Below are 11,437 nucleotides of genomic sequence, written 5' to 3'. Positions count from 1 at the left end.
ATAAAATCGCGCGTCTGCGTAACTGCAATGCAAAGCTACGAAGATTGGTCTTGGCAAATGCTTTTCACCGAGAAATACTTCGCTAATTAAGCGTTAAACCGGCGTTAATCCCGATCGAGGGAGCGGGCCGCCGAGCAGAACGGCCAGCGAGCGGCGTGTGTGCAACCTATTGTTTTTTCCGCTGTGCCAACCGAAGCAATATTAATCAAGTATGCCGTGCGTCGTGTAATTTAAATTCCCGTTAATCCGCCGGACTCGACGAATCGCCACTCGAAGCGCGCGCGGGGGCATTGTCTCTTTCTCTTGTGGATTTCGTAGTCGCGCGCACTAACCGGTGATTATTATCGTGCGACAATAATAACAAAGTGCGAATAATTAGCGAACCGATACGGCAGAATGCGTAGCCTCTGAATTCGCGCCTCCAATAACGCTAATAAATCAGCAATAACGTGTCCTTTCCTTAGCGGAAACAACGACTGTTTCTTGTCTTCATTAGAGATCTCTCTCTTCTTTTTTTTAGTGCGATGAGACGCGCTACGCTTAATCGTGGATACTAATTATAGTCTTCACGGGATAATGAAATAATCTTACTACGTGTAGCTCGGGAGACTGCCGACTTCCTTGAGAACTTTTTCAGCGCGTTGCGAGCACTTTATTAGTCGCGGGACAAGACGGATACACGACGCAATGGCGAATTAATCTCGTAGAATTAGCTGGCTCTTATTAGGATGAATCGTTTGCTGATCTTCCACTCGCTCGCTTGTAACAATTGTAAATTATCGGCATAGATCCCGCCGCAACAGGATGTCAGGCGTGTCCTCCTTGCGTGTCGAATCTTGATTAATCCTTCCATGTTAAATGAAAACAATATGATACTTGTACAAGATATATATTTTACAAAAATAAATACATGTGACGTTCAACGTCCCTACTTTTGAAATACACGATTTATGTACAACGGTATATCATCTACGCCTTTTCCGAATAATATATTAAATCACTTTACAATCATCGCTTCGCGTTTCAACGCGACATACAGCACTCGACGTAATAAAAGCCTAATTTACCAGAATAATTTTAAAGATAATCATCAGCTAACGATACTTGAAAGTATTTTATCATGTTACTGTTTGCTGTAAAACTGTTACTGTTTGAATGGAGAATATTTTCCTAAATGCTGTAAATACCATTTTCGGGACAGATAAAATCTCGTATAAGGGTGCAAAAGGAAGCAACGACTATCACGAAGTACAGGCTCGCCCTGAGGCTAATGGTCGAACCGGAGCTGTGCTGATTTAAAATCTGACACTGCGAGTTTCTATAGTGCTTGACGTTTCCCTCGGAATCACGCGCGAGCACGCAGAGCTCGTATTTTGTGTCCGAGTCCTTTAGATCGTGGATTCTGAAGGATCGCTCGCTGTAAACGACGTCCTTCTCGATCATGGATTTACTGCTTCCGGTTTCTCGAACGACGATATAAAAGTCGCCGATGTCTTCTCTCGACGTTACGAACCACGTCGCTTTCCAACTCTTGTCTTTAGTGTTGCTAAAAAAATTGCGATTTAATCTCCAAAATTTTGGAAAAAAATTTAGATATGATATTTAATATAAATCTTTAAATGGTAAAATATATATATACATATATAATTACGTACTAGTCGAGACTCCGGTATTTCACATCGGGTGTGATACCGAGTTCCGGTTTTTCTTGAATCTCTCTCTCGCCGCAGTTCATAAGATCTTCAGTTACCTCCGAGATAGGTTTGTTCGCGAGATAATTCGGGCTCTCGCACATCACGCTCGACCATTCTGTCGGGAGGTACGTTTGAGACTTCAGCCATCTCTTTAAAGGTCGAGCATGGCAGTCACAATGTATAGGATTTCCTATTTTATCAAATATATACATATTTTAATATGGATGAAAAAATTGAATTCTAAATATAAAATTTTTCTTCTGACAATAATTTAACAACGAGAGATCTTAAAGAATGCCGTAATTTTAAATCACTGATTATTGAAAATCAAAATTATCAGAGTTACAAGATTCTCCAAAATCTTGTAATTAAATTACAATCATTATTTTGTATTTGTGTTGAATTGAATTATTAATTTTTTTGTTACCAGAGTATTTGAGAATTGTGCCGTTCTTAATAATCTTCATAAATTTCTCGTCAAAAACGCCAATCTCGTTTTTTTCCAGATCGAGAACTTTCAGATTCGGTAGTGGTAGAATCTTATCGAGAGGCACATGATTGAGATGATTGTTGCTCAGGTGCAAATTGGTTAAATTTAACGGTGGCAGAAAAACGTCTCGTTCGGACACGTCATTTATGTCATTGTGCGACAAATCCAAAATCTGCAAAGCCGTTAAATTCCCGATTACATCTGAAATAAAGAAATATTTTGATAAACAACGATCCTCAGAAAGCTGTGAATTAACGAGCCGTTATTAATTAATTAATTATCAAGAGTTACGAAAAGCAATATTTTCAATTTACTACTCACATCGCCTAATCTCATTAATATTATTATGAGAGAGATTCAAGTATTGAAGCTTCTTGGCGCCGGCAATGAGGTCAAAAGTGACGACCGGCATTGTGTTGTAAGACAAATCGACTTCTTTCAGTCTGTACGGGATCCAGGGATCATTTGGCAGAGTCTTCCGAGTAATAAACGAAATTTTATTGTGGCTAAGGTTGAGTCTCTCCAATGACAGACAGTCGTCGAGCAATCCGTGCGTTTTGTTATCCAGCTTCTCTAATTTATTGTACGATAAATCGAGAGTTCTCAAAGACACCAGACCTTGAAACGCGCCGTTCGGTATGTGGCTAATATTGTTGCTGGTCAGATTTAATGTTAGCAGCTGCAACAGGCCCTCGAACGCACGAGTCGTCACATTGTTTATTCTATTGTTTGCCATATTCAATTCGAACACTATTGGCAAGTGACCGAAGGCGGCTTTTTCCAGTTTCGTCAAGTAATTATCCTGAAATATTTTTATCGGTTGAAGGTTTTATTTATTATCCGCAAATAAGAGCTTTGCGTAAAAAAATTTCCGTTGTCTCACCTGCAGATAAAGATACTGCAAGCTGCTCAGACTGCTCAGCGCTTGCCAGGGCGGCTTCGTGATGTTGTTCGCTTGCAGATTTAAGATTCTCAAGGTCAGCAAGTTTTCGAAACTCCCTTTTTGTAAATTATCGCCCAGTCGATTCCGCGAAAGATCCAGCGAGAGCAGCGCGTTCATCGAGGGCCACACGTCAGTGCTCGGGATTTCCTCCAACAGATTCTCCGAAAAGTCCAGATGACCCAGAGAATTCGGTAGTTGGAAAATCTTCGTCAGACGATTGTTTTTTACTGTCAAGCTCCTAAAATTTTGTTAATGTATATTATTATACGCAAAATATTTTTTCAATTTTATAGATAAAGAGTGACGTACCTGCAGCTGGCTAATCGAGTGAGACTGCCGCGCGCAACGTCGTTCAATTGATTGTAGCTCATATCGAGCTCTAAAAGCGTAGGCAGCGGCCCGAATGTCGACGGTTTTATTTTTTCCAAAGAATTGTGCGATAAATTCAAAAATCGCAGACTGAAGAGTGTCTGAAATATAGCGTTGTGTATCTCGGACAGATTGTTGTGCGAGATATCGATTGTGTGGAGCTCGTACAATTTAGGGAAGGTCTGTCGTGGAACGGAGTGTATCAGATTGTGAGAAACGTTTAATACTTTCATTCCCGTCATGTTGTGCAATGGAACCTGCCAAAGAATATATTTTTATAACGAATTGAACATAATAAATAAATATTTAGAGATATGATGATAAAGTATCTAATCGTTCGCATTTAAAGAACGCACTTACTTGATTTAGAGATGTCAGTAGATTATAACTAAGTTGCATTTCCATAGCGTATGACGTGCTGTCGAAAGAATACCTCGAGATGTTGTCGATCTTGTTGTAGCTAAGATCCAGCGACGTGATATTTGCACAGTTCTCGAAAGCACCTGGTTCGATCTTCGAAATCTCGTTATGAGACAGATTCACTTTTGCAAGATAAAGATCTTTGAATGCCAGTTTCTCTATAGTTGTCACAAAATTCTCGGAAACGTCTATAAGCTAATGGTGAGCGTATTATTAGCAAAAAAGTCATGTGAAAATTGTATCATCTTTTTACAATTAATGTATACCTCAGCATATTGCAACTGGTGGAACATTTGGAAGTCGATCTTTTTAATGAAGTTCCGAGAGAGATCGATCGTGCCGATTCTAGTAACGGAACCGAAAGTTCCGCGACCTACATCGTTGATTTGGTTGTCACTGAGATGCAGTCGTCTGAGAAAACGCATACCGCGGAAAGTGTTCGAATCCAATTTTCTAATTTTATTATGACTCAGATTCAGGACCTTCAAAACGGAATTTCGGGCGAAGGTTCCTCTAAAACGAAAATGAACTTAGATACTCCATGTCGCATGACACTCGAATGTAATTAATGTCTTTTTCAAATTCAATCAACCTCTTCAAGTCGGCGATAGCATTGTGCGACATGTTACACCATCCCATCTTGACAAGATCGGCTAAGTGAGACGCGTCTAACTTATCGATCAAGTTATGAGAGAGATCTAAGAATTCAGTGTCCCTGAGTCCTTTGAATTGATTTCTCTGCAGGTCTTTTATTTTGTTGTCGTGCAGATCGAGCGCTTTCAGTTTCTTGAGCGGCGTCAGCGCTTCTACCGGCAATGAAGATAGCGTACCTGAAAAGTATGGTAGTAGGTCAAGAATTATAATATTTTCTACTTCAATATTTTATTATTTCTATTTTCTATTGACGTAAAGAAATTAATATTTCCCGTAAACCGTATACTTTTGTACTTATATAGCGTGAGAAATTAATCCCACGCAAATTATATCGCTTTCAAACCGTAGCGATTGACGTGGATAACAAGATCGTATTTTTCATCGATGGTACCTTACGATGGGGCTACGATTACCGTTACTAATCTCCAATTTTTCCAGTTTTGCGGCCACCGCGCTTTCACCGAAACTATTCCCCGGCAGAGTAGATATCCGGTGACCGGTGATGCTTAACAGACTGAGATTACCGAGGACCTGCAACGCCTCGCGTGGGAATTTCTCCAGGTCGCTGTTTGTCACGTACAGCTCCTGAAGTGTTCGGTTCACGCCGAGGAAGCTGTGCTCCTCGATCAATCTCAGCGGCGTGTCGATGAATTTCAACACTCGAACGTCCAACGGATACAGGGCGGGTCCGTAAAATCGTACTGTAAATTCGCAAAGAAGAACAAAATTATTTATCTTATCATGTTCGCGATAATATTAACGGACAGTCATTTTATTGCCAGTCACATTCAATGTTTTTTACTTTTTCTCGACGGTAAGTCAAATCGTCTTACCTATGTTACATTTATACAGAGTCAGTTCTTCGATCGGCATGCCCTCGTTTCCCAGATTCGCAAAGGCGAGGCTGAGACTTGCCAGATTCGTGTTTTCGCAGCGGACGTACAAACCTCTGTCGCTACCCCGAAGGCAAGTGCAGGGATAAATGTAAATCACGTCTTTCGGACAGTTGAACCTCGGCCCGGGTGGCACGTAGCCGCCCATTACGGACAGAGCCGTCCACAATAATAGCAGCGGCGATAACATTTCAATATCTGCTTGAAAGAAACATAAAGCGGAAGTTTTATTAACTTCATAATTACGTAACTCATAATAATCGATGCGATGTGAATGTATGCGAACGTGTACGGCTGATGTGAGAAATTTCAAACCAGAAATTAAACGTAACAGGCTTATGCATAATATAATTTACAGATTCTCTTCCTTGCGTTGAGAACTTTATTTTATAGCTGCATCACATCGCTTATATAAAGGTTAATAGCGATATTTGCCTTACGGAGAAGGTACGGACTCGTGATATCTTCACATTTCGGGTGAACGTTCCGTCACACCGTGATGCAACGCGCGCCCCTTGTGATATGTGAGAAAGCCGTCGCTACGTGAACTCTTTTCGTTAATCGCGTACGCAGCAGATCGATGCGCCGATAACCGTGCGCCTAATAAACAGAGACCGCCCTCAAAATCGCGATTGTTTCCCTGCGAAATCTCTCGTGATCCGACGAATTGTTAAACGGCCTTTCGAAGTTCTTTGTCCCCCTCGTTACCTGCGTTTAAGCGAACGCGATTACGTCGGTCGCTGAATTCGCGATCCGATCTCACCGCTTATTATCCCACGCGAGTTGCCGGGATCCCGCGATTTCTCGATACCACGGCGCGAAGGTGACTAACCGCTAAGATCATCGTGATATTCCCAAATGTGTCCTTGAAGAAGAGTCTCTGCTCTTTTTCACGCCGCTGCCGACACGACCCACGCACGATGTGACCTACGCATCGTAGAATAAGGATTTCATGGCTAGCTGCTTCATCGATTCGTTATTCAAGCACAATTTAAATCGTCCGTCGCGCATCAACGGCAGTGTCTCCCACGCGAAGTCTATAAAGAAAGCGCGCAATTCCAGCACGTTTCTGTTACGTCGCGAATTATAAGCTACTGTAGATTTAAACAATTGTGCATTAAATGATTTTACCTAATGTTGCGCACCTCGCAATAGAAATCTACGAAAGCGACGTTTGTCCAACCGGAAATGTTAACGCAATTAAACCAATCCGTTTTCACTATGCACTATCGCGAAGACGATGAGCCATCTGCGTAACCATGTATAAAATTTCGACGGAAAATTAGCGGTTACGCGCAACGGCGCTACGCCGCGGCTATTGCAAATTGATCGTTTTTCTTTCGAAACTTTGATGATTAGCAAACACAATCTCTGTATAATAACTGACCTCCTTTCGAAGATCATCGCCTAGCGTTTATTTCGATGTAGGTGGATACAAATCAAAGATCGTTTAGCCGTAAAAAAATGTAACCGTCATTATTAACGATTACACGAAACAATCGTTAATTATTTCACTACTTTCGTTTCTTCTCTCATTAAATCTAAACAAACTTGGGCCTTTTATGCTATTTGAACACTTGATTGTATCAGGCATACCGCTAATTAATAATTTTTGCAGTAGCAAGGAAAATGAGATTGTCAACTTATACTTTCGGTACAGCCCAACATTTGGTAATCAAAGAATCGTCGCGGCACTCGCAATTAACGGTGGCGTGCTATTAAAGTAATTGTGGGACCCACCGATCTGAGAAATAGAGAACTATGCCTTATTATAGCCCTAGTAATTCAACGAGCAAGAAGATAAAGAAGAAAGGCACGTTGATCTAGTTTGAGCAACGTTTATGCAACGTTCGTGCGATATAATGTACTGACGAACACGATGCGTAAAGAGAACAGCATCTGCATTATGCATGAGGAAAATTTATTAATCTTATCTTAGAAAAGATATTATATTATGTATGAAAAAAAATATATATATTTTTAGAATTGTGCAGAAGCGTAAACTTGTTATCATGGAAATCTACGAACATGAGATCGATGAAATGATAATGTTTGAAAGAAAAACGATACTGAGAAAAACACATGCGCGCCTTTCACTTCATTTCAGTTGGTCTCCGTCCCGCGTGTGCCAAGGAAATAGCCACTGGACCGGATCACGCTGACTTTAAACTCGTATCAAATCTACAAAAATATACAACACCGCATTGACGTAACACATCGACAATATTCGACATTTATTATCACCGAACTGTCTTGCGCAGAGCAAAACTCGAACTGGTTACTCTCCGTTTGCATCCATCGATGCGAGAACATTTAGAAACTTGATGAGAAGTCGTTAATAAAGGGTAGGCTGCACAACGTGAGACAAATGCGATTTCCGTTTCTCGAAAGCGGAAAGAACAACGGCGGAGAGAAAAAGAACATATGCCACGCTCTACTTTCTGAAAGTCTATCAATTAGTGTTATTGTTGGCGTAACGAAGACGGCCGGTTTACGTAAAAAAAAAACACACACACGACTATCTCAAGATACCATATTACTTGTTAAATACTAGGATTAAATTTCATTATACAAGGAAATCTCCAGAACCGAGATGCACTTTTCCATGCATTTCTTTGACATAGCACAGCTGAGGATATTTTCATTTCACCAGTCGTCCTTGTGGATATCCCATCGTGCAATATCCCATGTCTCTACATTCTTCCATCGATAATTTTTTTATTTGTAACATGACATTCTTTCTCGGCAAAGAATACGTCATCTCTATAATCGGAATAATTCGAAAAAAATCTTAAACGAGAAATTAAAAATAAATTCGCAAAATGTTATTTATGAAATACGCAAAAATTCTTATAAAATTTTAGCGTCAAAAAATAATAGGAATAAAATTGTTAAATACAAATGCATAATAAACGTTTTCAATAAACAATTTGACAATCAAATTTTACTTAAATATACAGAAAATTAGAGAAATAATTAAATAATAAAGTTATTCTAAATAAATTGGAGATAAGGACAACCGTGCAAAATTCGATGAGTTAGCTAGACATTAAGGACAGTTATTTCGAGTAATAAATGTAGAAACATAACGTTCTGTGCATTAAAGTCACTGCTCGCGCTGAGAACCGGAGAGATGACACATCTAAACACACGTGGACACACGAGAACGTTATGGTCTTAGCACCGCTCTACGTTTAAAAATGTAACGAAGCTAATAAGCCGCTCATTTAGCGGCTCATTACCTTCGTTACACTTTGAAAAAAGACATCAACATCCTATTCGAATATTTCAACATGCCAGCCGAGACCAGTTATGAAATATATTACAAGTGACATTTTAAGAAGCCAGCCGAGACCAGCTATGAAATATATTACAAGTGACACTTTTCTCGAAAATTTGTCAAACAATTTTGAGATGATAGGGATAATAATATAATTTTATTTTATGTCACAAAAATATTCACGGTACCTTGTTGCACTTTGCCCGGTAATTTTCAAAGGCACGAAGATCGCCGTGACTTTTTTCAAAAATGCACTGCTGGTATCCTCGGGGTTACATGTTTGCCGCTGAGCGGGTCGTCCTTTTTCCTCCACCATGCAGAAGTAATAGAGAATGAAAGAAGAGCAGGGAAGAATAGAGAAGAACGAGTGTGCTTCGCCGCGTGTCTTCAGGACATTCTGTATGTGGTTCTTGGATGAAGCTGCCGTGAAAACTGAGCCGTGGCTCGGAGGCAAAGAGAAAGGCAGTCTCAGAAGTAAGGCCTCCCTCATTGGCAGTTGATACGCGCTGTCCTTTCGCGGGCATCCTACCTTTTTCTACTAACTCACTGCAAATGCGATAGCAACTTGACAAAATAAAATCGTATCTTTGAAGGTCAAGGTTGATTGGCTTACTAAATTTTCTGCAATTATAAATGTTATGCAAATTAATAAATAAAAAATTATTGCATAACTTTGACAAGAAACGTGAGATTATATTTAATTTGGTACATATAATATGATACAATCCTGACAAAGCCTCAAGTGGAAGAAAGTTAGCCATCAAACGGCACCTTAGGATTGGTCGGTGCTAGTGAAAGTAACTTTGTATAGTTAGCTCGGTACTCGAATACCGAGCTATTCAACTTACGCGATTCACGGCATGACACTGACATCTGTTGGTGCACAGATAAACATTTTTCAATTTATTAAATACACAATTTTAAAAAATATTTCTATAAATATCGCAAAATCGTTTTTTATGTTGCAAAAACTTATTAAATCTGTTTGTAAAAAAATTTACACTCAACAGTTGTTTATTTTCTTCACAAATTTGTTTAAATCTTCTTCAAATATTTCTCACACAAAATATTTTCTTAATACTGCTTTCAACATAGCAGGATGTGATAGTTGAGCGTCGTTTAAACGGTAATGAAATAGAATGGCAAGCCTTTTTAAAAATTACACGGTTATTAAGGTCGTTGAGCTGTCAGAGTTTTTCAGTTTCAAACAAAGAGCTCGCAGTGCAGTCGGTTGCGTTATCCTTCGAGTAATTCAGTGATAGTGCGTTCACCAAGTACTGAGTTGTAATTTCACAACATCAAGAATAAAAATTTATCTTTTTTGCTTTTATAAAAATCGCGGTTTATACACGAATCATGAATCATTTCGTAATATTTGTGCTCATGACGTTTTTATTACTGAGTGAGTCAAAATTGATTGTATAAAATTTGTTTCTTATATTTGAAATGTTGTTTTATAAATTTTTTATTATAGGTATAAAGATGGCAACTCAATCCACTTTGGGTCATTTTGTAAGAATCTTTCTTTAAATTCCTTTGAAAATATTTTTAACAAATTAACGTTTTGTATTTGATAATAAAAATTACGGATTATATTGCGTGCATAGGATAGAAATCGTTTAGAAACCTACGAGGAGATATCGAGTGAACAAAACAATATCGACGTCTTCGAAAATCTAACTTTTCGCTTTACTTGCGAAGGTATGCCATCCGGCTTTTATGCCGACGTGGATTACGATTGTAGGATTTTTCATGTTTGCGACAATTCGGGCGACGGATTTCCAATAATATGCGCTAATGATTCAGTGTTCGATCAAAAACGACGAATTTGCACAAATGAGGATGATATCGATTGCCAGTACGCTCATGAATGGTACATTTCACGATACTTAAATCGATAAAAAATTGTAAGTTTCTACGATAGAAATAATGATTGCTCATTGTAGGTATTACTTGAATGAATTAACTTACTCTGCAGAAGTCGAATCGAAAATGATCACAGAAGAAGTCACAGAGAAAAACGAATCCAAAATAATACAAGAGGACGAAGTGCCTTCTGTTTTGCCATTCGAAATTGATTAAAACTATTTTGTATATTATGCTACACGGAAATGTCAAAAGTGTTTTGATGATATTCAATCTTTTTCTCTTCATTTAATATAAAGACACGTGCATGGGCAATTAATTGCATTCCACGTAAGATTCTTTAAACAAATTACTTTATTTTTTCTAATACCATTTGTCAGCCAAGAATGCAAAAACTCACAAATTACCAGGTACAGCTAATTGCTGCGAGAAAGGTCGGGGAATAATATTTATAGGATTCTAGAGTAACATGTTATTTTGCTTTCATAGTAGTTCAACGTTCCAGCGATCGCGTGTGCCCCATGATCTTGACTCCGGTTTCCTTTGTGCTCTTGTTGCGTCCCGATGCACCTTTTGCCGCATGCAACACGTAGAACTGGTAAAAAAAAACAAAAAAAAGAAAAGAAAAAATATACGAAGAAGACCGGTGTGGTAGTCCAGAATAATCTCGAGTCTATTCCTGACCGTTCCAAGCTGGCTTCTCAAGGTTCTTGAAAGTTGTAGCGCCGGTGTTTTCGATATCGATGCTGCATGTGCAAATATATGCAAAACTTTATTTTATCTTTTGTTTATTTATTAATAAGACTTTATAGATTTATGAATCAAACG

General features: G+C 39.0%; 2 protein-coding genes across 2 annotated transcripts; one reads left to right on the top strand and one right to left on the bottom strand.

Moving 5' to 3' along the window:
• Nucleotides 1–873: 873 nt before the first annotated feature.
• Nucleotides 874–9,428, bottom strand: conv (convoluted). The gene is made up of 12 exons (XM_067357620.1): nt 8,932–9,428; nt 5,404–5,661; nt 4,984–5,271; nt 4,509–4,746; nt 4,183–4,429; nt 3,857–4,111; nt 3,437–3,753; nt 3,068–3,365; nt 2,506–2,986; nt 2,122–2,385; nt 1,656–1,884; nt 874–1,546 (listed from the first exon to the last, which is right to left on the bottom strand). The coding sequence occupies exons 2-12, from the start codon at nt 5,651–5,653 to the stop codon at nt 1,171–1,173; spliced, it is 3,243 nt and encodes a 1,080-aa protein (XP_067213721.1). The 5' UTR covers nt 5,654–5,661; nt 8,932–9,428; the 3' UTR covers nt 874–1,170.
• A 578-nt stretch (nt 9,429–10,006) lies between these two features.
• On the top strand, nt 10,007–11,141 carry ckd (cracked). Its single transcript, XM_067357649.1, has 4 exons — nt 10,007–10,145; nt 10,218–10,255; nt 10,351–10,616; nt 10,690–11,141. Exons 1-4 carry the CDS (start codon nt 10,100–10,102, stop codon nt 10,823–10,825), a joined length of 486 nt encoding a protein of 161 aa, XP_067213750.1. The 5' UTR covers nt 10,007–10,099; the 3' UTR covers nt 10,826–11,141.
• The last annotated feature ends 296 nt before the right edge of the window (nt 11,142–11,437 follow it).

The sequence above is a fragment of the Linepithema humile genome, chromosome 6, assembly GCF_040581485.1.
Source record: "Linepithema humile isolate Giens D197 chromosome 6, Lhum_UNIL_v1.0, whole genome shotgun sequence".
In the NCBI taxonomy this organism is placed as follows: domain Eukaryota; kingdom Metazoa; phylum Arthropoda; class Insecta; order Hymenoptera; family Formicidae; genus Linepithema; species Linepithema humile.
This window is presented reverse-complemented; position numbering and strand designations above follow the sequence as displayed.

What these genes read in the sequence shown, in the direction of transcription:
- conv (XM_067357620.1), bottom strand. Translation starts at nt 5,653, where the DNA reads ATGTTATCGCCGCTGCTATTATTGTGGACGGCTCTGTCCGTAATGGGC. An exon ending in GCTATCGCCGACTTGAAGAG is followed by an intron (nt 4,430 to 4,508) that starts GTTGATTGAATT and finishes TTTTCGTTTTAG; the next exon opens with AGGAACCTTCGCCCGAAATT. An exon ending in TACTGACATCTCTAAATCAA is followed by an intron (nt 3,754 to 3,856) that starts GTAAGTGCGTTC and finishes ATTCTTTGGCAG; the next exon opens with GTTCCATTGCACAACATGAC.
- ckd (XM_067357649.1), top strand. Translation starts at nt 10,100, where the DNA reads ATGAATCATTTCGTAATATTTGTGCTCATGACGTTTTTATTACTGA. An exon ending in CATGACGTTTTTATTACTGA is followed by an intron (nt 10,146 to 10,217) that starts GTGAGTCAAAAT and finishes TTTTTATTATAG; the next exon opens with GTATAAAGATGGCAACTCAA. An exon ending in AATCCACTTTGGGTCATTTT is followed by an intron (nt 10,256 to 10,350) that starts GTAAGAATCTTT and finishes TTGCGTGCATAG; the next exon opens with GATAGAAATCGTTTAGAAAC.